The following is a 27,500-nucleotide window of genomic DNA, read 5'->3' on the forward strand; positions in this document are numbered from 1 at the left end:
GAGAGAGAGAGAGAGAGAGAGAGAGAGAGAGAGAGTCATGGACAGAAAATGACACTGGGGAATGAGATGAGAGCGAGAGATAGATAAATGAGCGACAGAGAGAGAAAGAGAAAGAGAGAGAGATGGAGAGAGAGAGAGAGCTGTATAGAAGGACGTGGAAACAAAACCATGTTGCCACTGTGCCTCCAGTAGTTTAATCATTCCTTCTTTAATTTATCGTCCACTAGCTCCAAAAACTCCTCTCCAACTGCTCTGCCTCCTCTCCTCTATCTAATCTTTTAGCCTACAATACCATCCATTTCCATAGCTATTCACACTCTCTTAGGGGTGTAACGATATAGTAACTGATTGATCGATTTTTAATTTGCAATGATCTACTATATCTATATGCAAAAGCATACATTGTACCGCTTTGTATCGGTATCGTTTTGCAATGTAGATAATCAGTATCGAATCGTTTTGCAGTGCAAATAATTGATTTTATGGAAACTAAGTATTTGTTCCTTGTATTTAGCAATTTTAAGAAGGAAAATGAAATCGAGTGGTTTAATTACATTTCCATTCCATATAGCTACTTTTGGTCTATCGATAAATGTGTAACGTGATGCGTATCGTATCGTTGTTAAAATTTATCGTTACACCCCTACACTCTCTCTCTCTCTGTAATGCCTACATTACTCTAGGAACCCGGTCCTCTCCTAGATAGAGGGCCAGATGGACAGATACATAAACGGAAAGATAGAGGAACAGATAGTCAGACAGGTAGACATGTAGATAAAAAGATGGACAGATAAAAGAGAGATGGACAGAAAAATCTAACTACGCTGATGCCTTACTTATTGGTCGCACGCTGCATCGCACACCAAAAATAGCCCATCTACAAGCTCACAGCAAGCTTGTGTAGCAAGGCTCTACCGTCGGCGAGCGACAATGGCAGGTTTGGCAACCAAGTATACACTAAGTAATTCACCCTGGAGACTCCATGTAGACCAGTGGTTCCCAAGGTTTCTCAGCTGAGACCCAAAAGATAAATGTGGTGTCTCCTGGGTCCCAGATGTACAAAAATACATTATGAAAGAACCACTTAAGCCCTCTTTAATAGTGAAAATAGCAGAGCTTGTACAGTGGCTATTTTCACTATGTCTTACTTTTTGGGGTTGTTGTTTATGTATGTATGACGCCTCAGGGTGACAAGCGACCGGCCACAGTGATGTGGACATCAGGGATGTGGACACATCAGGGATCTCCATATATGGGCATAAAAGGGATTTGTTCCCCTGGCATCACAGGGATCTCCATATCTCCATATATGGGCATAAAAGGGATTTGTTCCCCCTGGTTCCCTGATGTCATCATCATTAATATTGAGGACATCAGGGAATTCCATATATGGGCATAAAAGGGATTCTGTTAGAGTGACATCACAGTGAAGCCAGAGCGTGATGTCAGAGCGGCAAAGCCCATTCTGGTAGAGTGGTTCCCCTGATATCACAGTGACATCAGAGCATGATGTCAGAGCAGCAAACCCATAGAAACCCATCAAAATGTGTACACGTCTACACGGACACGGCCAAGCTGTGACGTTTCTCATGGTATTACAATGGTCCATTCATTCACATTGGGAAAGTAGTGTGTAGACATATCATTACACAGACAACCAGAAGGGTGTGTTTGTTGTACCTGCACATTTGGTGCGAGTGATGAGCGGCGGGCCGGGCATGCCGGTCCCTCCCTCCCCAGGCCGGGTGAGCAGCACTCTGATCTCGTACTCCGTGTCCGGGTCCAGATGCCACAGCTTGTAGTTGGGAGAGTTGACGGCGTGGGTCTCTGTCCAGCTGCCCGACGTCATGCGATACTCCACCTGGGAAGGGGCCGCACGGTTCGATACGTTAAATCAGTCAGTCATTCTCAACCTTTTCGGTTATCAGGGCCCACAGACCCAAAGGCCCAAAGCCCAAACGCTCTGAAAATTATTTTTCAGAGCGTGTTTATTTTCATGATCTATCACAGGGGTCTTCAACGTTTTCAGGCCAAGGACGCCTTGGTTGAGAGAGATGAAGCAGGGACAACCTTATCATACTGTAGATTCCATATGGTTTCAATGTTTGACAGCCCAATCGTCAGTGTGTTTTGGATTCATGTCAATTTGTGTTTTCAGATATTTAACCACTTGAACCGTCAGTACTTAATAAACTTGACCTTTCACTCTCTACTACTCTGCTCTTTTTCCCCTCTACACCAAAGCTCTTTGCCAAAAATAGCCAATCTACAAGCTCACAACGCCTCGCAGCGCGAGGCGATGTGAGCTTGTAGATCTGCTATTTTTGGCTAAAGTTCTCAGAATATGGATGCTAGGGTTCAAGTGGCTAATATAAAAAAGGAGAAAAAAAAGTTTCTATCACTCAAAGATTTGGAGGACCCCCTGTAGTAACCATGGGGACCCCCTAGGGTTCCCGGACCCCCGTTGAAGACCCTTGACCTATCAGTATATTGTGTTCCGGCTAGGATCAAAGGTCCAATTCATCGGTATGACAATGAAAACTAATTTTTCAAGGTTTTTAAAAAGGTTTTATTCCATGACATCTTTTTTAAAACGTCTAGTTTTTCAAAAGTAGCAACACTTGCAGATCTACAAGGTACCAACGTGTTGCGATGAGTCATGTTGTAAGCTTGTAGATCTACCATTTCCCCCGCGCGAAACCGTCATATCATACGGCAAAGCGCGAAATAGTGCTTGAGTGGTGGACTTGAAGGGTTTCCATCTCGCCACCAGGAAGGCGGGGTTAGGGTTAGGGTATAACAGTTGAATAATGAATTACATGTTGACACTGGACAACGTACCTCTTTCAGTATAATCGGTCCATCACCAAATATGGAGTTGGCGTTCAGCTGAATCAGCAGATAGGTGGGGCCGACACCCAGCAACTGAGGCGGGGCTATGGGGCGAGGAGGTTCTGAGGGGAGAGAGGGAGAGAGAATTATTAAGCATATATTTATTAAATAGAATGTTATAATATTCAATACAGTAGAGTGCAAAGAGAAGGATAGAGATGGGGAACAATGTGACATTGATCCTGATCCTAGGCAAATAAGGACATCACCATTATATCGTTGCTGTTTAGCATATTGTAATTTCCATATTACAACTTCTAACATAACATGTACTCCTTCATTGATATATTGTATATGTTTCGAGTATTGTGATAAATGTAAAAGTCTTTTTTTCTGTCCAGGTATTTAAAAAAATACTCTTTTGAGGAGTGGATTTATGGATCCAGTCCCTGTGATTGGAGTAGAGTGGTTTGAGCACTTATCTACTCCTAGGTGTTATGCTTTACCATCAATCAATGGTTTCTTTGTCTGTCACCATAACTTTTGCCTGATGAAGACTATTTGTCGAAACGTTGGACTAAAATAAAAAGTGAGTTTCTGGAGCATACAAACAGTGTACGGGCGTTCCTCTACTTTCCATTATCTGATACCTTGATGTCCAGTACCTGGCCTGAATATGGGCTTGAGATGTGCACACAATTTTGTCTTCTCACATTTTCTCCTAAATTAATTCCCTATACAGCACCTCATAAGTAGCGGAAATATTGAGCTTGCTATTTTGAGAGAATGCTTTTTTCTTTTGTCCATATATACCGGATCGATCAAAAGGCACGTTCTGTTTTCCATTTCCTGAGAAGAAACTGGACATATAAGGCTTCCACCCGACAATGACGATATTGTCAATGTCGGGCAGAAACCTTGTATCTCCAAGTTTCAAATTAGTATGTTTTTTTTCCGCAAAGTAAAGCCCTGCTTCATCATACAAGGCCGTCGCACAGAAGTAGTGAAAACAGCAGATCTACAAGCACACAACGCCTCGCGGTGCGAGGCGTTGTGTGCTTGTAGATCTGCTGTTTTCACTAGTTTAGTTCATTTTTTAAATGATAAATACAAAACAAGCGGTTTTGGACATACAAGGTTTACACCCGACAACGACGATATGGTGGCGTCTACTCTATGGTCGAGCATGAAACCAGGATGCCAAGAATGTGAATGACTTCAGTTATGGTTTGAAATTCAGCCTGGTCACACCGGAAATGTATTTGAACAGCAACTTGCGACGCGTTGTGAGCTTGTCGATCTGATATTAAGCTTTCCCCAGAATACGGATTGCTGGGGTCTAGGTAGTAGGTTCCTCTGTGACCTTGTGTCTTGGTTGAAATGTGAATGCAAAAAGTCAGTGATAAACGACTGCTTCAACAATGTCATTTAACTTTTTGAGATTATGTTTGGTTGCTGTGTTGCATTTAAAATGCTGCAGAGCGGCCTGTAATTCCATCAGTATTCCATCAGTGGGAATAATGATACAGTGGTGTGTGTGCACGTGTGTGTGTGCGTCACGTGCGTGTGTGTGCGTGTGAGTGATGGATGGATGCGTGAAGGTTCAGGGCCAGTGAATCAGATCAGTGCTAGCTGTCAAATACACATGATTGACGAGCCGACAGCCCAACGCAATAACACGTACACATGCACGCACACACACACTGCAGACCATATAGTGCATGATAGATTTTTCTTCCTGAGACACACAAAGTAGGCCTACACATATCGTTCGCCCATCACACACACACACACACACACACACACACACACACACACACACACACACACACACACACACACACACACACACACACACACACACACACACACACACACACACACACACACACACACAGCCACTAACGTTCATACATCCATCACGCCGACAGTTGCTACAAACATATACAAACATCTACTTACACACAGACCCTCACTCCCCACACAGGGATCTTATATGTGTTTTTGCCAATCAAATCCTGTGACTTTTTCATTATAAGTCATCATGCAGTAAAATCCTCAGTGTTGTTTTCACCATTTATACACTGTCAGAGTTAAATTACACTGTTACGATGGAATAGAGCATTCATTTACAAAGAAAACTGAACAGAAACCATTGAGATACAAGGTTTCTGCCCGACAGCAACAAAATCCAGGTTTACTAGCCTTATTTTAACAGGGTGAAGGTCCTTGCTTACATACCAGGTGTGGTTTTATGGCATGGTTCTGCAAAACGCTAGGCGTCTATGAGATGGTATGTGTAATGTGTATGCATGAGCTGCTAATCTCACAAACTGCTGGACTGATCAGCATTATAATGTATGCACACTGCCACAGAAGTACCTGCAGTAATTGTTTTCCACGTTTTACACTTTTTGAAATATTTAACTTGAATTATAATGGAAGTCAATGGGGCTCTGATCGTAGCAGAGTGTCACAAGGTTACTCATTATATGCATGTAGACAGGCTATTTTCTAGCCTGATTTCAGACTCAGCTGAAGCTTGAGTCTGACATTGTTCCCTGTCTGAACGATTTACAGGGGGAGGGACTTTGACTTGCCCTAAAACCAATCACTAGAGATCTGCCGATCCGCCTACTTGTGTGCGAGTGCGCTTCCTGAAATGTAATCGTTTCAACTGCTTGGCACAGATTGGTTATTCGTTAGACCCACCAAGCAGTCCACTCAGAGAGTGGGCGGGTCTATGGGCTGGAGCCAGGCTAGCTATTTTCACTATTTTGTTAATGTTTGACATTTGTTTTAATTAATTAACAAGGCTCAAGTGATTCAAAGGAGGAAAATACAACACTTAGGCCATATCATAATATTAAAATCTCCAAATATCAAGTCTCATATTACAATATCAATACTAGAAAAAGTGCTCCTCTGAGAACAGATCTCCACCAGGTTAGGTAGGTTTTTGTGTGGGCCAGCAATGTTCGGAAGTCGTCAATGAGGATGGAATGTGAAGAATCGGACGGATCCATCTTGATCACTTGACTACAGAGATAATGTGTACAGAGTTGAGTGATTTTTGGACAAATTCTGTATTAAAGGCCCATGTGAGGCCCACGGACAGACAGAATGCAAAACATAGTCTCGACATTGATGTATTTGCCCACAGCCTGAGTTCAACATTGAATTTCTGTAATTTATCGTTAGTGCACAGGTCGGGTTTTAACAGACAACTCACAGAATCAATGGCAGACTTTCTACACTTTTGTCTTGCTTTTGAGCAGTAATGTCCATTTTGTCATCGTTAATGATCAAAAGGCAAAATTAGCCAAATTAACCAATTTAGTTGTCCTTTCTGGTTTTCTTGGCAGCGGTGTGTGCAAACTGTGCGTGTGTGTGTGTGTGTGTGTGTGTGTGTGTGTGTGTGTGTGTGTGTGTGTGTGTGTGTGTGTGTGTGTGTGTGTGTGTGTGTGTGCGCGACTGTGCACGTTATTTCTTTAATGGTTATTTATATTCCACTTCCCTGTCACCTCTTTTCCGCTCAGCATATTTGTGGGTGTGCGTATTTGAGAGAGAGAGAGAGAGAGAGAGAGAGAGAGAGAGAGAGAGAGAGAGAGAGGGAGAGGGAGAGGGAGAGAGAGAGAGAGAGAGAGAGAGAGAAGCAGACAGCTGTCAGAGCGGTGCAGGCTGGGTAGTGTCTCTTTACCAACAGATGAAACACTGTAGGTTGACAGCGTGTGCGCACACACACATACACACACATACACACACGCACACACACGCGCACACACACACACACGCACACGCACGCACACACTGTGTGTGGAATATTCCGATAATGAACATTCAATTTACTTCAGAAAGGCAACAACATCAACATGTCAACGCGCAGCGCCATAGAAAGATAAAATAAGAGTAAACAACATGGCAAATAAACAAGGCATCACACAGATACATTAGCAAACAAAGAACGCACACATGGATGCTAGAGAAGATGTGGTCGCGGAACTAATGCAAAGTAGTGTGTGTGTGTGTGTGTGTGTGTGTGTGTGTGTGTGTGTGTGTGTGTGTGTGTGTGCGCGCATGCATATATTTTGTGTGCACGTCGGAAAATGTTAAAAAGATGAATAATAGACAGAAAAATGGTGATGGAGAAAGGAAAGTAGGTCATAATTTGGCTCTGGAGAGGAGACAATGTTGGAATGTTGGCTTTATGTTGCTGATTTGGTTTGTTTATTTATCTTTCATCACTTGTCATTTGTACATTTAACTCCCTGGTGGCACATTGTTTTATGTGTTGTTTGGGGAACCCCTATATGTAGGCCTAACTAATGTAACTATATCTTTCTTTTTTTAAAAGATTTGTTTGGGGCTTTTATGTCTTTATTTGATAGGACAGTTAGACTGATAGGAAACGGGGAAGAGATGGGAATTGACACGCAGCAAAGGTCGTCCGGATCGGGAATCGAACCGGCGACGCCGTCAGACATCAATGCCTATGTGGCAATGCCTATGTGGTATGCACCTGGACCAGTAGGCCAGCGGGCGCCCCAGCCTAACTATACCTTTCAATCCGGTAACCCCATTTGGGGTTGTTGTTGCTTCAGTATGTACAGTATAAAGCAACATCATTTTTTTTTAGCATTTAGCATTTTTAGAATCGGCCTCATCACCCGCGAGAGACTTGGAGTAGAACCGCTGCTCCTTAACTTGGAAAGGAGTCAGCTTAGGTGGTTCGGGCATCTAGTACGGATGCCCCCCGAGCGCCTTCCTAGGAAGGTCCTCGATGCACGGATTTGATGGACCTAAGACCAGATGGAAGGATTATATCTCCAGACTGGCCTGGGAACGCCTTGGTATACTCCCAGAGGGAGTGGAGGAAGTTGCGCAGGATAAGGAAATCTGGAAGTCTCAGTTGGAGCTGTTACCCCCGCGACCCGATTCCGGATAAGCGGTTGAAGATGGATGGATGGAGAATCGGCCTCAGGTCTAAATGGGTTAAAATTCTGCATGTGAAATGTGTGTGAAGTTGTGTGAGTGTGTGTGCATATGTCTGTGCGTTCATGTCATAGTCTGCCCCGATCACATTAACTTTACTGCTGAACACAATCAGTCAGTAATGATTAGGAATGACACGTAAAGCTTGTAGATACACAGCCTCACCTGTCACTCACACTTACAGTGAGGCGTGTTTGTGTTTTCCCTTCAAGTAGAGAAGGATAAGGTCCGCAGACTCCGCACGCCGTCTTAATGGTCCCAAAATATTTATCTACAGTCTTCGTCAGGAGTACAATTCTGCCTGAACCCAACCACCATACCCGAACCCGAGCCGACATTTACTCGTGATATTGTTCTCAAATTATTCCCAAACCCGACCACGTTACGTACGTTTTTGGTCCGGGTAGGGCCTAAAATGTATGCTATTTAGTTAGGGCCGGGCCTTCATTTTCAGGCCTGTTGAAAACTCTAAGGTCAGTACACCTGACAAAGGCTGCAGAGGCCGAAACGCAGTGTTTTTTACTGTTTAAATAAACAAATATATTGTGAGCATTAACACAGTGTTATACCTATGTGATTCAGCACTGTCTCAATAGCCTCATGGATGTGCGTGTAGCCGTGTACATCTTGGACTGTTTTCTCTACAAGGCCAGAACGAAGAGGAGAAATCTACAAAGTTATGGATTGGCGGTTTGAGGTTAGTGAGTGAATGTGTAAGTCAATACGATGTCCTCACAAGTCTGTTAGCTGTCTGTCTGTCTGTGTGATTATGGAGTGTTTTTATTGTGTTTTGATGAGCTGGGTGTGTGTGTGCGTGCATGTGATGGTAATGCTGCAAGAGCTTTTGAGGCCATGGATCATGTGTGTAATGCAAGCTGGCACAGTGGTGGGTACTTGTGCGTGTGTGTGTGTGTGTGTGTGTGTGTGTGTGTGTGTGTGTGTGTGTGTGTGTGTGTGTGTGTGTGTGTGTGTGTGTGTGTGTTACGAGCTGGCATGATGATGTGTTGTGTCACTGTATAGTAACCAGAGGGCAAGACTTTATTCCAGCTATACTCTGATCAAACCACTTGTGACACACACACACACACACACACACACACACACACACACACACACACGCACGCACGCACGCACGCACGCACGCACGCACGCACGCACGCACGCACGCACGCACGCACGCACGCACGCACGCACGCACGCACGCACGCACGCACGCACGCACGCACGCACGCACGCACGCACGCACGCACACACACACACACACACACACACACACACACACACACACACACACACACACACACACACACACACACACACACACAGAGAACTTTGTCCAACGTCTCCCTCCCCCTCTCGCGCTCTCTCTCTCTCTGTGAAACACGCAGCCATGGCACAATTATATGCTTTTCATCTGCAATGGTACTTTATAGGGACTATAAGGGCTATAATAATACTTCTATTCCTCCATGCATCCATCATGGTGTGTGTGCTTCTTCAGGGAGATTCCATCTCCTCCTAGTGTCTACGTTATCAACGTATGAAGACACGTCACATCTCACCTGTAAGAAACCTTGAGCTAAAAAATGGTCGACATTCCTGTTGCTTGACCACGGATCATAGAACGAGGTGTGCCAATGGATTTTGAGAGAACCGCACATTATTATTGCAATATATACTTTTTTTTTTTACGTTTGTTGGCTCACTTCCTAATGCAGAGATAACTTCTACTAGTAAGACGCCTCAGGGCGACATGCAACGAGGTTGTGCCAATTCTTGGCCATCTGGCCAGTGATGTATATCGGACCAGTTACCCATGTATGGAGATCCATGTACTGTATAATAGTACATCCCTTTTATGCCCATACATGGAGATCCCTGTCCATGAAGTCCTGTTAGATATGGGCTTAATATATTTTACATCAGGGATCTCCATATATGGGCATAAAAGGGATTCTGTTAGAGTGGTTCCCATGACATCACAACATACAATATATTTTATGCCCATACATGGAGATCCCAATCTGAACCAGCCACACAGATATGGGCCATGTCTTGGCCATCTGACCAGTGATATATATCGATGACATCAGGGATCTTCATATATGGGCATAAAGGGGATTCTGGGGAATACCCATATATGGAATTTTACATAGGTGATGTCACCTGTGATATCACCTGTGATGTCACAGTGATGTGTCAAGGGAACCAACCCATAGACTGTAAAGATGTATAGACACAAGAATACAAGCTGTGACATTTCTCATGGTAAACTGAGACATTTGGTCCCAATAAGCTTAAAAAATATATATATGTGTATCACTTTTAATATGGCAGCCCTCTTTTGGGCCTGTCATTATAGGCAATGCGACCTTGTGACCTTGTAGATTGGCAATTACTTTTGCTATGACTCAAAGTAGTACCTTGAGATATCGTCTTTGCCCATTGGTTTGTGTGCCTCCCCTGGGCACAAAAAAAACGTCAAAAACCACTGCCTTGTAGAAGACGTATTATGACTCATTCCGTCGAGTTTATCATCCAATCTGTAATATGATTCAATTCCCATTCGTCAGATCCTTATCGGCCACATGCTTCCTGCTGCTTTGATCTACCCCCCCCCCCCCTCCTCCTCCTTCCAAGTCACGATCATAATTAAAAATATATACTCAGAATAAATGAACAGAATGCTTTCTGCGCAATTACTCCGTTCACACCTCCTCCTCGAAGCTGAATGTTCAGGAAACGGGGTGAAAGGCAGGGGAGAAAAAAAGAAAGGGAAAAAAAGATACACACACACGCACACGCGCACGCACACACACACACACACACACACACACACACACACACGCGCGCGCGCGCGCACACACACACACACACACACACACGCACACACCCCACTTGCTTCCCTTTGATTTCTCTCCATCTTTTTGCCGTTCCCATCTGACATCCCGATAAATAAACATGAGAGTTGTGTTGTGGCGCTGCTTGCACGGTGCCATCGTCGTCCCCCGGTACGTTTGGTTGTTTGTGACATCTCTCCTAACGACCAGGCTCCGGATCGACGGCTTAATCGCCACTGACACCTCTTTTGACGGCAGCGCTGTTGGCGTTTCGCCCTAGCCACCGTGGCGTATAGGTTTAGATTGAACCACTTTAAACCCTTGTTTCTTTAGAGAAACGGACTTGAGGCAACTGCACTTTTTTTGGCGTGTTGCAACACGTTTTAGGGGGGGGGGGAGACACCCCCTGAACATGGATGCTGGGGTTCAAGTGGTTAACCCCCAAATTCTAATATGCAGAGTACTGCAGAGAATATTAGAGAGGCAGGGGCTGACATTTCTAAAAGGGCCTTTTGGTCGCGCATTTTCAGTGCTTGATACCACACTGAACTAAGCATGGATTTCTGCATAGGGAGGGCAATTCTTATAACATAAGATGATGCATTCAAGTTCAGGAGAGTTTTGGACAAGGCAATTCTCTTGAATGCTGCCTTCAGGTATGGCATGTAAAAGGGGGCATCTGCATTTCTTTCACCATAGTAAAAACTGCATTCATGGTCTGGAGAGGGCACTTTTTTACAGACGGTTAAAAGGGCAGGGGCTCAAGCCCCCTATGAAGTCTATGTGTGCACGTGCCTGCTGTACTGTACTGTATGCAGAGTGGTCGTGTTTCTGTTCATGTTCAGACACTTGCTTTGCCTGCTGCTCAGCTTGGGAACCCTCATCTGTCTCTTCCCCTCACATCTCATATTCATGATAAATATACGCGATAAATAAACATGAGATGCTTACATATGCACGCGTCTCTGAAAATGGCAGCTTTTCAGGAACTGGAGGCAAGAGAGAAGTGGTGAGTGGGGGGAGAAAAAGGAAAGAAAAGAGAAACAACTTCCCCATGGGTGGCGTCGTCTTCTGGTTTCCTCCCTCCGTGAGGGTCTTTTGGGAGCCACTTTTATCCAAAGTTAGCCTTTGGGTGACGCGACAACATACGCGAAGCGTCCCCGGGATGCGCACGGCGACCTCCCTACCAACGCATCCCCCCTCCCCCCTACCGAGCGAACACGTTGAAACAGAGCCCAGGGCCTGGCAGGAGTTTCTGGCTCCGACTCATTAAAGCTACAAAGGGAATAGAACCGCTAACCCTTGGCAGGCAGCAACGGTGGCGCGGCGGAGCTTCTGCTCGTGAGAGTCAACAGCGTCGTACGTACGCCGTTTGTTGTACAGAGAAGAGAACGTGGCCCTCGCGGGCGCTTTGATTTGTTGGATTGGCGGTCTCTCTCTCTCTCTCTGTCTCTTTCTCTGCTCTCCCATCTTCTTATGCGAGGAATAATAAACAGATTCTGTTTACATATTCACACACTGCTCACTCTTGATTCTGATATGGATATTCGGCGGATAATGAGCTCTCGGGGTTTACATCGTGGACCGCTTGCCACCGGCTCCTCGGCTGCTTGAGCTCTCCCTTCCTTCTCTCTCTCTCTTTCTCCCCTGTCCCTCTCTCTCTCTCCTTCCTTCTGTCACTCCTACTCTTTTTCACTCCCTCTCTCTCTCTCTCTCTCTCTCTCCCCCTGTCTGTCTCTCCCTCCCTCCCTCCCTCCCTCTCTCGGAGTTGACTTGAATATGTAAGGTATTGGATGTGAATGAATAAAGCATTCCATCTCAAACACACTGGTGACACCTTATTAACCACATGTCAGCCACACATGACAGCTAGTAATACAGCAGCACGCACACGCACGCGCACGCGCACGCACACACACACACACACACACACACACACACACACACACACACACACACACACACACAGCGTGAACGCAAATTATATGTACTGTAGACACACAAACACATTAACGGACATGCATGTTCAGTATAGCGCATCCATTTCTAAGCATGTGCAGGTGTGTGTGTGTGTGTGTGTGTGTGTGTGTGTGTGTGTGTGTGTGTGTGTGTGTGTGTGTGTGTGTGTGTGTGAGTGAGTGAGTGCGTGCGTGCGTTTAGACACACACACCCTCATTAGTTTAGTGTGTAGGTTGAGCAAGCTGTATTTTATCATTCAGACACAGTCAGCTTGCTGACTGACACACAGGGGACGTCTAGAGATTTCCGGAGGTCTCAGATTGGGCCATATTATTGGTCTCGCTCCACTGTCTGTTTAAAAATATGAATAATTGAAATCAAAACAACCACAAAACGGTTGGTTTCAGGACCAAAAACATGGAAATGTACCATTACACTGTACGCCATTCACTACCATTGATGTTGAAATGTACCATTACACTGTACGCCATGCACTGCCATTCATGTTGAAATGCTGTGGAGAAACCCTCCCTGACACTTTTAACCCTTCGAGACCTGAGGCTGATTCTACAAAACTAGTAAGACGCCTCAGGGCGACATGCGACCTCGCCCTAAAGGGCAATTAGGGTAATTAATTTGCAAGTGTGATCTAGGAATGCCCATATATGGGCATGTTCTGACATCACATTGTCGACTATATATGGGCATAAAATATATGGACATAAAAGGGAGATGAAGCCAGAGCGTGATGTCAGAGCAGCAAACCCCTTTCCGTGAAGAGTCACAGTGACATCAGAGCGTGATGTTAGAGTGATGTCACAGTGACAGTTCTCACACTTTCAAGATTTTTCAAAAACGTGTTCAAAAATAGAAATGTACAAGCCCGCAAAACGGCACAAAATGAAAGTTGCTTGGTATAATGTAATTCAGCCTTTTGAAAGTCACTATGCCATTTATTTTATCTAAATTACTGTATTACTCATTGATATCATGGCAGAAAGAGAGTTACTTCTAAGTGCTTCATTATCAACCTCTTATTTTAACTTGTAGAGGGATTTTAACGACAAAAATGCTATACTTGACAAAACTGTTCTGGGGCACAAATGAAATGAACAAAACCTCCTCTTACCTCTGACGATCAGTCCGGCAAAGTTAGAAACGCCGGAGCCGCGGTCCGATTGGGTGACACAGCGGTAGAGATCTTGGTCCTGATTGGTCACCTCTTTGAGGCGGAAGGAGGCGGCGAATCGCCTGTGGTTGATGTTTTTGGTTTGAGCCACCGGGATGTCTTCACCATTTCTCCTCTAGAAGACGGAAGGACAGACAGACAGACAGACAGACAGACAGACAGACAACAGTGTTGTTTTTGACAGCGAATTTTGATTTCGTTTTAGTCATAATTTAGTCACCTGAAAAGTTTTAGTTTTAGTCTAATTTTAGTCGACTAAATATCATCCGATTTTAGGCGACTAAATCTACAGTTGATTTAGTCAACTGAAATGTATTTTGGCAGGCCTTGATGGCATCGTAATGACTGATTTTACACTTGGTTGTGTACAAGTTGTGTACAAGCTCGCAACGCGTTGCGCTGTGACGCGTTGTGAGCTTGTAGATCTGCTATTTTCAGCACACAACACCTGAGAGCAACCAAACATAAAGTGCCTCTCTTTTCCACTAGTCCCTCCCTAACGCTTTAGTCTAGTTTTTATTTTGTTGACGAAATTGTCAATATACTTAGTCTTAGTTTTAGTCATCCCAGTTTCGTTTTTATTTCGTTTTTATTCAATTTTCGTCAGTGAAAAATAGATAGTCGACAAACATTTTTCGTCATAGTTTTAATCGACGAAATCAACACAGACAGACAGACAGACAGGCGATTGACAATGACCTAGATATACAACGCAGCACCTGCTACACAATGTTATCTGCCGGCGCCAGCGGAGCAGGTGGGGGTTAAATAACCACAGTGCTCAAGGGCACGTGGTGGGTATTGTACTTCACACGCGCGCTTACTCAATGACAGCAGGTTTGAAGGTCATCCCCAACAATAGAGCTTATAATGAAATCAGTGGCTATTAAACTCTTAATCAACTTAGCAGCCAGAAATGTATAGCCCGGAGACAGGTGCGTGTGTGTGTGTGTGCGTGTGCGTGTGCATGTGTGCGTGTGCGTGTGCGTGTGTGTGTGTGTGTGTGTGTGTGTGTGTGTGTGTGTGTGTGTGTGTGTGTGTGTGTGTGTGTAAACCATTGTGGCTAGGGCTACATAAACCTGCTTGTGCGGTTGTTTCTCAGATAACTGCATGTACAGTTACTGTGTCTCCAGTGGCTTACACACCAAAACAGTAAAAATGTCAAGAGTTCAGATTTCTTTCAGATTAATACTTGCTATTAATACAGTGGTTGCAAAGGTATTCATTGATTGCCTTGGTTAGATAGTTCTGGTCAATTTCTGATGATAGATATGAAGTAGTTCTGGTGATTTGGTGGAGGTCACCCATTCAAAATTGATTAATCCACAATAGCGTCATTTGTGTTTGTTGATCTACTGTATATTCACCATATGGCGCTACTTTGGTTCTGACCAGCTGACTGCAGAGCACCTCGTTTTGGGGGCGCTCACTGCAGTGATACTGGACACGAAAAATTGTACCATGTGACAGAGGGGTCAAAGTTGAACGAAAGTACTGTAGTGCTACTGTTGGTAGAAATAGGTCAACAATACAAATGACGCTAGTTTTGTGGATTAATGTATTTTTAATGAGTGGCCCCCGGGCCCTGCCAAAATCACCAGAACTACTTTATATTCATCAGAAACTGACCAGAACTCCGACTGTGGCAATCAATTAATACCTTGCAAGTTGCAACCACTAAAAAAGTATTTCCTAAAGCTTTTATGTCCAAAAATCTGAACCAACCATTTAACTGAGAGTGCACATGTAACCAAATGAACCCATAAGGATGCATTTGGTTACATTTGTACGCTCTCGTAGTGAAATTAACATTCAATATTTTACAGTGTTGGCATACTGTATATCGTCACTGTCGGGCAGAAACCTCGTATCTCCAAGTTTCAAATTTGTAAATTATTTTGCAAAGTAAAGTCCTGCTTCATCATACAAGGCTGTCGCACAAAAGTAGTGAAAACAGCAGATCTACAAGCACACAACGCCTCGCGGTGCGAGGCGTTGTGTGCTTGTAGATCGGCTGTTTTCACTAGTTTAAATAACTTTTAAAATCATAAATACAAAACAAACGGTTTTGGACATACGAGGTTGCCACCCGACAACGACAATATAATATTTTGTGTACTCGTGGTTTGTTGTAATTATGATATGATAACTCCAGTATGGAATCATATGTGCATGTGCATAATGTGTGTGTGTGTACAACTGTACCTGTAGCCAGAGTTTATTATTGGAGGTGTCTCGTCCGGTGGCGATGCACTGAAACGTGGCATTCTGTCCGGCGTTCACCTCCACGTCACCCAGGCGCAGGAAATGAGGAGATTTATCTATAGGAAATGAGGTCACAACCAGGGAGAAAATGAGACATCTTGTGGCGCAAAAAAAATACGAGGTTTTCATGTTATCATTGGGACTGTTGAGACCCAATTATCGTTGGGTGGTGGTTTGGTTTTTCTTTCATATGACCATGACAGAGGTCACACTCACACAGGATATGAGGTTAGAAGGGGGGTCACTCACGCTTTAGAATTATTGCCAAACATTAAGCTATGGGTACGATGCTATGGTTACTTAAAGGTCATATGGATAAAAATCTTACGTAGGCGAATAATACAAAAATAATAATACACCCGCAATATAATATTATATATATATATATATATATATATATATATATATATATATATATATATATATACTAGTCCTTGGCCGTTTGAACATATGTGCCCCTTATAATGTGCAGTTTGGATTATGAGGTGTGCACAGTATTATGAGGGATTGAATGTAGGAGTCTCAGAAGTAATGTTGGATTATCAGTGATATCAGTCATCTCTAAATTTGGGCATTGTTTCAGCATGCGGCTGTTACCATGGCAGAGATGCCTGTGCAGTGCGCAGTACAGGCGGTGGTATCAGTGATGTCCAAATTTGGGCACTGTTTAGTATCAGTGATGTCAGCATGCATGTATATCAGACAGACATCGGACAGTATCCAACTATCTAATTGTCTGCATGCTGACATCACTGATACTAAACAGTGTCGCCACCAACAGCGGCATGCTGAAACAATGCCCAAATTCAGAGATGAGTAACAGCCGCATGCTGAAACAATGCCCACATTTGGAGATGAGCATGCTGACATCACTGATACTAAACAGTGTTGCCTCCATGGTAACAGCTGCATGCTGAAACAATGCCCACATTTGGAGATGAGCATGATGACGTCACTGATACTAAACAGTGTCGCCACCATGGTAACAGCCGCATGCTGAAACAAAGCCAAAATAAACAGAGTCCAAATTTGGAGATAACTGACATCACTGATACCACCGCCATGATAACATGCGCATGCTGAAACAATGCCCAAATGGCTCTCTTTTAAGCCCATATATGGTGTTCCGTGTCCAATTTGGCCACTGTAGTGATTTCCAAATGTGGTCAATTGTTTCATCATGTCAGACAGACATTATTTGGGCATTGTTTCAGCATGACGGCGACACGGTTTAGTATCAGTGATGTCAGCATGTGGACAGACGGCGGACATTGATCAAATCATTTTAATTATTTTGGTGGGTTCAAAATAATTGTTTTGTTTACCACTGAAAGAGGTGTGGGAAGGAAGCAGCCACAAGAAAATATTGCTGCCTTATGTGATTCAGGGAAATAAGTAACCTTATTAACAGAGGTGTTGAGAGAGAGCGGCTGCATTTTTATCACATCTTTAACTCCAAGTGTACAAATGTAACCAAATTGACCCCCTAGGGTCCAGAAATTAAATGTGTAGTACTGTTATCATTGTTATGATTAATAATAGTTCAAAGTCCAGTGTGCATGCGGTGTAAATGCTCATCGTCACCCATTCAAATTAAACCAGTGCTTATCACATAAAATGAGGCTTTCAGGCTCTGAAGATGCCGTTTGACTTTGACATTTTCATTCTTGGGAGGAGATTGCAATCATAGATGGCTGTTAAATGGGCGATTAAACTAAAATGAACGGCACACGCACAACATAACACAAACACACACACGCGCACAGTTGTGTGTGCAGAAATGCAGCTGTGAGGATGAATGGTCCTTCTGTGGAGTGTGACTGAGGACTAATTCCAGTCCAAGTCGTGCTCCCTACATTGTATGCTTGTCCTGTGCTCTCACCCCTTCCTATTTCAAGATGTGGAGGTTCTTATTTGACGTCTACTTAGGATCGCTCCATACATGTGTTGTGAGCTTGTAGATCTGCTATGTTGGAAATGTTTTACTTTAAGGAATAATTTTACCTGATAATGACATGCCGATAAACGGGTTGAAAGTGGTTAAGACTGTCTATAATCTATATATCTGATAAATAATTAACCAATGAAAAGCACTAACAAGGGTTTGTGACTAAATAATAACTAAATTGGATCCATTGGGGGAAAAAAATCATTTCTTGAAAAGTAGCGGTTTTGGACATACAAGGTATCCAAGAGCGGCAATATATTTTATCTTAATGAGTTTGGTGTGGCAATGAGGTGAAACATGCAGTGCAAATGGAAAAAATCTTGAAAGTGTTTGACATTTTTTGAATATGTTTGTTATTTTTTATCTTCTCTTCTGGGGGTGTCTGTCAAAAAAAAACATTTATACTGTGGTATAAATGTGAGGGTCCATGGCACCAAAAACTGGTGAACTACTGATTTAACAGATAGAGAAGCATTATAGATCCTCCTAGGCTGATGAGCTGTCTGACTCTGAGCTGCTACTGGGAGCATTTCTCCTCACATGGATTAGCATTGTGACCCAGTTTGGGTCCTCTGACCCACACACCTGGTGTGCCATCCATGGCAGGCCAATAGTTCTGCATTTGCAACGTATTTTAATTGGAGGGATTGCGGTAAATAAGGAACCACAGAAGGGAAGGAGAGAAGGGACACGGAGGTTAGCCACAATCAGAAATGGATCACAACCTTCGCCTCCTCTGCTCTGACTCGCTTCTTCGTTGGAGACAAGACAAGCACTGTTCTCTCTCTCTCTCTGTGTGTGTGTGTGTGTGTGTGTGTGTGTGTGTGTGTGTGTGTGTGTGTGTGTGTGTGTGTGTGTGTGTGTGTGTGTGTGTGTGTGTGTGTGTGTGTGTGTGTGTGTGTGTGTGTGTGTGCAGGGGTGTCACACCAAAGTCTGGGCCCTGGGTGCTTTAACTATTGAAAAATAGCAGATCTACAAGCTCACAGCGCGGCACTCGCGCGCTGTGAGCTTGTAGATCTGCTATTTTAGAAAAATCTTGAACATTTGTGCAAGTCTTTGAATATTTCAAATCCATCTAAGGTTTTTTGAAAAACCTGTTTCCCATCTCAAAGTTCCAGGGACCCCCCAGAAGCAAAATTTGAGTTACAAATGTTCGCTTAAAAAATACATATATTCAAAGATTTGCACTCATTTTCACGTCAAAAATAGCAGATCTACAGGCTCGCAGCGCGGCTGTGAGCTTGTAGATCTGCTATTTTTCAATAGCTAAATAATTAAGGCCCCTCCACCTTGGGCCCTAGTAACTCAGTCCCACTTCCCCCCCTTGTGACGACCCTGGTGTGTGTGTGTGTGTGTGTGTGTGTGTGTGTGCGTGCGTGCGCGCGCGCACGCGTCTGCCTGTTTGTCCGCGTGTCCCTGTGTGTACGTGCATCCGTGTGGGTGTGTGTGTGTATATCTATAAAAGTGCTGAGCGGTCAGAATTGTCTCTCTCCATAATACCGTCTCATTTCCCGCTTCACTCTCTATCGCTCCCCGTCTCTCTTCCTCCTCCAACTCTTCCTCCTCACCCGTCTGTCTCTCTCCTCTCCTTGCTGTTTGCCCGTCGTCCCCTCGCTCCTCTTCCTCCCTCCTTCTCCCCCCGACCCCCCCCACCCCCCACCCCGTGTCACCTTCCTACTAATCTAGCCGTTCAGCTGCAACAGAAGCCATCATAGGTGCAGTCTAATGAGTGGCCCGAGCTATCAGCGCCTAAGCAGCGGACTAGGACTAATTGCTGGCAATGCTAATGACTTACCGCACGGGTAGCTGAGCACCTGAATGTCGTCGATGGCTATGAAGCCGGCCTTGCCGTCTGAGACTTCTGCCTCGAATATGACCTGAAGGAGAGAGGACACAGGGTGAGAGAGAGAGAGAGAGAGAGAGAGAGAGAGAGAGAGAGAGAGAGAGAGAGAGAGAGAGAGAATGCATTATCAGCATTACTATTACCAATATTCATAAACATTATAAGTATGCCTTGATTTATGTATTAGTTTGATCTGCAAAGTACACATAAATAATGTTCTTTGTAAATAATCTATTTTTAATTAAAGTAAAGGTCAGTGGGAGTTGGAAGAAGCTTGGGAGAAAACATCCACGATCATGTCTGACCTTTCGTTAACCCAAATCTGGAAGTGTTCAATTCAACATCCCTGCTGAGGCAACGGAAGGATTCTTAAGGGCTTTGCACACATGAAGGCCTGTAGCGTTGTTTCCATTTACTGCATGATTAAAAGGCCTAGAATTATTGAATGCTTTAACCAGTGAAAAATAGCAGATATACAAGCTCACAGCGCGGCACCGAGTGCCGCGCTGTGAGCTTGTAGATCTGCTATTTTTGAAAAAGTCGTGAAAAATGTGTGCAAATCTTTGAATATATGTATTTTTAGAGCGAAAGTTTGTAACTCAAATTTTGCTTCTGGGTGGTCCCTGGAACTAAACATTTTGAGATAAGGGTCCATGGCCAAATAAATATCAGTTTGGGGGTCCTTCACATGAAATGGTTTGAGAACCACTGACATAGCAGTCTCTCAAGAACAGACTAACTGAGCTCCAATTAAGTGAAAAGGACCTTTTCTTTGACGATGGCTGGCCAGATTGCTGACATAGAAACATAGGTTTTTCAAAAAGTCTTAGAAGGATTCAAAAAACACTTATAGAATCGGGTCAAAATTCTAATTTTCACAATTTTTCAAAAATAGCAGATCTACAAACTCGCAGCGCGGCACTCGGTGCCGCGCTGTGAGCTTGTATATCTGCTATTTTTCAATAGTTAAAACATAAAATAATGATACACAATACTTTGTACCCGTTCTGAATGGGTTAAAACGCATTGGATTTGGTGTGCAATGCTGTGCGGAATCCACACAGCCGATCCGAAAAGGAGTCATAAAAGGAGTCAGTACGTTTTTACCTCGTGCGAAAAGACGCACAAATCGAACTGGGTTCGATCGGGAAAAGAACGCACGGCCGCAGCCATTTGCCGCACAGCAAATTCGGAGCAGGTGTGCATGAGGTCTTAGAGAATCATTGTTTTCTTTAAAAAAAATGAAATCGTGGGGCGCCCGCTGGCCTAGTGGTCAAGGAGCGTACCACATACTAGGCTATGAGGCCTGCTGGCGTTGCCGGTTCAATTCACGATCCGGACGACCTTTGCCACATGTCATTCCCCATCTCTCTCCCCATTTCCTGTCAGTCTACTATCCTATGAAAATAAAGGCATAAAAAGCCCCAAAACAACTCTGAAAGCCCTTTACACTTAATTCATATGCTGCCGTACTACATGTTGTGTGCAGAAAATAGCAGATCTACCGTACAAGCTCACAACGGCTCACAACAGATTCTGTGACCTACAGTACGTACATGACTGCAGTTAGGATAGGTCAAAAAAACAAACGCAGTGTAGAAAACATAGCACCGCGTCTGCGACACAAACACAAACTAAACTACGTTGGAGTGAATTTGTTTGTTATGCCAGGAGCTGTACATAAACCGAGATGCCAGGGGGAAAAAAGGAGATGAAAAAGAAGGTAGCTGGCAAGGGCTTTAGACCCAATTAAAAATGTAATCACCAACTTTTTTCATTCGGCTCAGAGTTACAGCTAACATTACAGAGCTCCACAATAAGGCTTGCCATTCACTGTGAACCGGGGTAAACAAATGGAAATTAAATACATTATAAAGGACTTTGCTTCTGGAAGGACATGGCATAATTGTATAGGTGCAGATCTTTGTTGACCGTCTGTGTGTGTGTGTGTGCGTGCGCGCCTATTCTGTGTACGTCTCTCTCAGTTTAAATGTGTTGTTTAAAAGGCTTATTTGTTATTTTCCATTGAGATCCTTAATATCCTTATATACCTCTGTAAACTATGCCTAAACGGTTAAACTCAACCTCAGTGAAACGGTGCCAAAACCTAACCCTATTCCTAATCTTAACCTCAGAAAGATATGCGTAATCCTAAAGTTATTTCTAACCTTATTCTCAGTGAAACAAAATGAAATATAAAAATCTTTCTTTCCGGCGACTTAACCGGTTACCCGTTGGAGATGGCCCATTCAATGGACACTAGCTCAGTAGCCCTGAGACTGGAAGGTCTGGGTTAAATTCCGAACATACCATTACCAAAAACCCTTAGCGTCCTCTTTCTGGGGTGAACATTCAAATAAAATAGACGATCTACAAGCTCACAACGCGTTGCACCACCACGACACGTTGTGAGCTCATAGATTGGCTATTTCTGCAAAGAGATTTTGATGAGGGGAAAACTAAGTCTGCCTAGTCTAGAACCCTGGGGATAAAATATAAATATACTATAGGGTTGAAGTGGTTAACTCAGTCGTTTTGCCATTATGATATCGTGTTCACCTTTAGTTTTGTTTTGTTTGTTTTTATCTTGAATTGGTCATATATTCCATCACTCCAGCTACAAGCCCATTCCATCAAAACCCATCACGTTGATTAAAGAATAGAGTGAATTCATCCGTATTGTCATTTCAACTCCTCTTGTCACTTCTCCTCCGTTCTCTGTTTCCCCTCCATCATCTTCAACCTCTCCTCTCCTCTCCTCTCCTCTCTGTCTGTCTGTTTTCTGACAGTGTTTACTCAGCGAGGAGGACCGTAATGAAGGAGAGAGGAAAGGAGAGGATGGTGTAAGAGAGATGAGAGAGAGAGGACAGATGGGTGGAGAGAGAGAGAGGGAGAGAGGAAGCGCTGTTGTCATTCATCACCTGTAAAAAGGAAACCTGCCGTGAACTGTTTACCCTTAGCTTATCATCATCCCTCGCTTGTCATACTCTCTCTCTCTCTCTCTCTCTCTCTCTCTCTCTCGCCTCCTCTCCTAGCAATCTATCTTGTCTCCTTCTCCCTATCATCTTTCACTCTGAGCTCACAGCCAAGCAGGGAGGCATCAGTTGACTTTTAATACCTCTAGACCGGGTACACTTTACACGTTAGTGTGCATAGTGTTTTGCTTTAACTATTGAAGAATAGCAGATATACAAGCTCACAATATTACAAGCTGCGAGCTTGTAGAGCTGCTATTTTTGAAGAATTGTGAACATTTGTGCAATTCATTGAATATTTTTTGACCCGATTCTATAATTGTCTCCTAAATCCTTCTAAGGTTTTTTTGAAAAACCTATGTTTCTACAGTATGTCAGTGGTGCTCAAACTTTTTCATGTCCCCCAAACTGGACCCCCAAACTGATATGTATTTGGCCACGGACACCCATCTCAAAATATTCACTTCTAGGGACCCCCAGAGGCAAAATTTTAGTTACAAATGTTTGCTTTTTAAAAATACATATATTCAAAGATTTGCACACATTTTCACAACTTTTTCAAAAATAGCAGATCTACCAGCTTGCAGCGCGGCGCTGTGATCTTGTATATCTGCTATTTTTCAATAGTTAAAGCATTCAATAATTCTCAGCCTAAGTGGCTTAATACCTTCATCTATCTATCTGTCTTTGTGTCGGTCTGCCTGCCTCGTCTGTCTGTCTGTCTGTCTGTCCGTCCGCCCGCCCTGGCCACTATCTAGCCATCCGCGTGTCTGTCGTTCATTACACAGCTATGTGCCACTTGATTTCCATCTCCTCTTCAGAAGCGCGAGTGCTTGATGTGCCCTGCGTGTGCCTGCGTGCGTGCATTCAGTAAGCAAGCGTGTGTTTGTGTGCGCGTGTGCGTCAGTCACAGCAGATGTAAAACCTCACATAATCTTTTTGAGGTCAGTTTTCCAAAGCCACATCAGAGTCCTACACGTCCCTATGTCTGTCTGCCAGGACCTGGGGTTCTTTCTGGCAGGGAATGGAGCCCGGTCCCACCGAAAGCCTTATGTTCCAGTCTACTTGAATTTCTTTTTGTTTTTTGAACAGCTGTTTGTTGTTTTTTCCCACACCAGTTCAGTCATTGCCAATTCTCCCCCCATGTGTGCCGTGGTCCCTGACTGTCAACCTGCTGTCAACCCCCACTGCTGTCCCGTGCAGGGGCGTCACAAGGGGTAGGAAAGTGGGACTGAGTTACTGGGGCCCAAGGTGGAGGGGCCCTAATAACTTTATCTATTGAAAAATAGCAGATATACAAGCTCACAGCGCGGCACCGAGTGCCGCGCTGCGAGCTTGTAGATCTGCTATTTTTGAAAAGTTGTGAAAATGTGTGAAAGTCTTTGAATATGTGTATTTTTTTAAGCGTACATTTCTAACTCAAATTTTGCTTCTGGGGGTCCCTGGAACTAAATATTTTGAGATCGGGGTCCGTGGCCAAATACATATCATCTCGGGGGTCCTTGACATAGGTTTCTTGCACACATTTTCACGATTTTTAAAAAATAGCAGATATACAAGCTCGCAGCGCGGCAATCGGTGCCGCGCTGTGAGCTTGTATATCTGCTATTTTTCAATAGTTAACATTCATGGGGGGCCCGCAGTGAATCCTTGTACCCAGGGCCCAGAATTTGGCGTGACGCCCCTGGTCCCGTGGCTGTTGGGAGACGCCCCCCACGTGTCTCCTCTCATGCACACACGGAGCCACCCGCCGCTTCTTTTCACCTGACAGGGAGGGAGTTTCACCGGAAGGACTTGACCACATTAACCCATTTAGGCCTAGAATTATTTAATGATTTAACTATTGAAAAATAGCAGAGCTCACAGCGCGGCACCGAGTCAATCTTTGAATATCTCATTTTTAAAGTGAACATTTGTAACTAAAATATTTGCTTCTGGGGGATCCCTGAGTCCTTGGCATGAAAGAGTTTGAGAACAACTGACATAGAAACATGTGTTTTAAAAAAAAAAAAAACCTTAGAAGGATTTAGAAGACACTTATAGAATCGGGTCAAAATATTTAACCTTAAATATTTTAACCCTGTAGATTGGTGAAGACAGCCAAGCAAGGTGCCACGATGTGACACGTTGTGAGCTTGTAGATATACAACATTTCCACTATTTGTCATATGACAAATGATATAAGGCTTAAGTGGAGGTTGACGCAACCTCCCCCAGATGCCGCCCCCCCACTGATCAGGCGCCCTGACCAAGCAGCAGGAGTCAAAAGGCACAACCCCCTACTGGCTTGAACACCAACTGTGCCAACTGTGTGCAGTGGAGCGCCTGGCCAAGCCAGACACACCGTAGCCAGAAAGAAACCCTGCCTGGGCCTCTGCGCCAGTGGTTGGTTAAGTATCACGACTGGACATTTTTGTATGGCAAAATCTTATCTTTAAAAACTCATTCATTCCAAATGCCATTAAGGCATTGAATGATGCCATGTCTTGTTGATCTGCCTGTTCTTTTACAGTATATGCCAGGGGTCTTCAACGTTTTCAGGCCGGGGACCCCCAAACTGATGGGGAGATGGAGCAGGGACCCCCTACCACCTCGTAGGGTGGGGGGGTCGGGGCTACGACATATTTTTTTTATTTTAAACATGTTCAAGTTACAGCGAGCAGGGTGGGCCGTACCACAACCATTTCTAAACATACTACTTATTAACTGAGAACAAATGTCAATACTATCAACAATATGTCAATTGCATAGTAATCATGTATTCAAGCTATTCAAAATGGATATAATCATGATTTATTTTTTAAATAAATGTGGAAAAAGGCAAAAAAAAAAAAAAAACATTTTTTGAAATCTTTTTTTTTTTTTTTTTAGCAATAATTTCGCGGACCCCCTGCAGTACCTCCGCGGACCCCCTAGGGGTCGCGGACCCCCTGTTGAAGACCCCTGGTATATGCCACTGTTGTCCTTCTTGTTGCCTTTAAAGATGTTTTGTGTGTAAGTGTTTGTTGCTGCTGTTGTTGATCTGTTGTCTAATGTTGTTTAAATGTATATGAGACACATTTCCACACTGTGGACAATAAATGATACTAACTCACTAACTAAGTCCCCCCCATACACACACTCTAGCACTTCTTCCTAAACAATAAATGATACTAACTCACTAACTAAGTCCCCCCCCATACACACACTCTAGCACTTCTTCCTAAACAATTAACCCAATATCTAGAATAACGATGGTTTAGTAATATTGTTCCTGCTGCTCTACATACTGCCAACCAGGTGAGGAAATCACAGATTGAGGCTTTAACCTTTGCTTTTATGAAATATCCCAGATGCTTCTAAACATAGTTTGACCACTTCAAATGCTCTAATCTTAAAATAACAACTGAAAATAGCCTATCTACAGACTACAGAGCATGTAGATATTAGGCAATTTTCGCTACGAAACATGCTTCAATAATAGACATGGACAGTGGCTCTGCAGTCAAACACTCGTAAGTGGACTGTCGATGTTGAAGGATGGACGCAGGGCAGCTGCTACTGTGCGTTTGCTCCTTATGGGAGTGATCTGGGACATGCTGATCACTGATGAGTTGTAAAGAAATAGATTTAAAAAAAAAAGGCCAAATAGGCCAACAGACCATGAGCTGATAAATTGAGCCCATGGTGACGTTAATGAGTGACCAAATAGGTATCGAGATTGAAAATGAGTGATTCACTGGTGCTGCGGTCAGGCTAAGGTCAAGGCACTTACCCGACACATAAAGGTCCTTGACAAGTTTATAGTCGAAGGAAAAAAGTGTCACTTTTATGAGTTTTCTCTACTGATGGCGGCAGTAGCAGTGTGCGTGCATCAGTTAATCTACGACTCGATGTAATTGATAAATATATAATATACTTTTAAGAAAATAATCAATTAAAATGAACACACCAAAAATAGCAAATCAACAAGCTTACAATGTGTCGCATCAGCAAGCGCTGAGCTTATAGATAGGCTATCTTCTGTATCTTTGTGTGGCACTGGACAAGATATGATTCAGACTACCTGATGTAGTGGATTTTGAGAAAAAGAGAAAGAACACAATAGAAAGTTGCAGACCTATGAGTAGCAACATAGCAGCAGTGGTTGTGTGGGGCAGTGGTTCTCAACCTGTGGGTCGGGACCCCCCAGGGGGGTCCCCAAATTATTTTGGGGGGTCCCCAGATGATTAACTTAATGTACAACATTGTTTTCTCACTCAACAGTAAACAAACCAACATGAAGTTTAAGTGAATAGAGGGTATCTGCACATTTCTAAAGTGACAATTTCATACCTCTAAAATTAAACATTGGCCAAATTGTCAAATATTAGGGGCAGAAATTGTGAAAATAGCCATGCTACATGCTCACAATGCCTCGCAATGCGAGGCGTTGTGAGCATGTAGATCTGCTATTTTCGTCCTGAAAAGGTTGAGAACCACTGGTGTGGGGCACATGTGTGCGTGCCTTCATGTCCATAACGTTCCTTTTTTAATTCAATATTTCGAAAAGCATTTTAAAACAGTGAAAACAGCAGATGCACAAGTTCACAACACGTCGCGATGCGACACATCGTGAACTTTGTAGGCCATTATCATTGTTTTTGATCATTCTCGTGGGACAAACAACTAGCAAACA

The 27,500-nt window shown here is 43.7% G+C and overlaps 1 protein-coding gene across 1 annotated transcript in view; it reads right to left on the reverse strand.

Moving 5' to 3' along the window:
• ptprk (protein tyrosine phosphatase receptor type K) overlaps positions 1 to 27,500 on the reverse strand; it is a 182,390-nt gene that overhangs the window by 71,354 nt on the left and 83,536 nt on the right. The window contains exons 5-9 of the mRNA XM_080745394.1: positions 19,821 to 19,902; positions 16,018 to 16,133; positions 13,753 to 13,927; positions 2,842 to 2,954; positions 1,681 to 1,861 (exon numbers count right to left, since the gene is read on the reverse strand). Of these exons, the coding sequence (XP_080601520.1) occupies positions 1,681 to 1,861; positions 2,842 to 2,954; positions 13,753 to 13,927; positions 16,018 to 16,133; positions 19,821 to 19,902 (667 nt within the window). The remainder of the gene's footprint in view (positions 1 to 1,680; positions 1,862 to 2,841; positions 2,955 to 13,752; positions 13,928 to 16,017; positions 16,134 to 19,820; positions 19,903 to 27,500) is intronic.

This window comes from Nannobrachium achirus (assembly GCF_963921795.1).
Source record: "Nannobrachium achirus genome assembly, chromosome: 16".
Classification (NCBI taxonomy): domain Eukaryota; kingdom Metazoa; phylum Chordata; class Actinopteri; order Myctophiformes; family Myctophidae; genus Nannobrachium; species Nannobrachium achirus.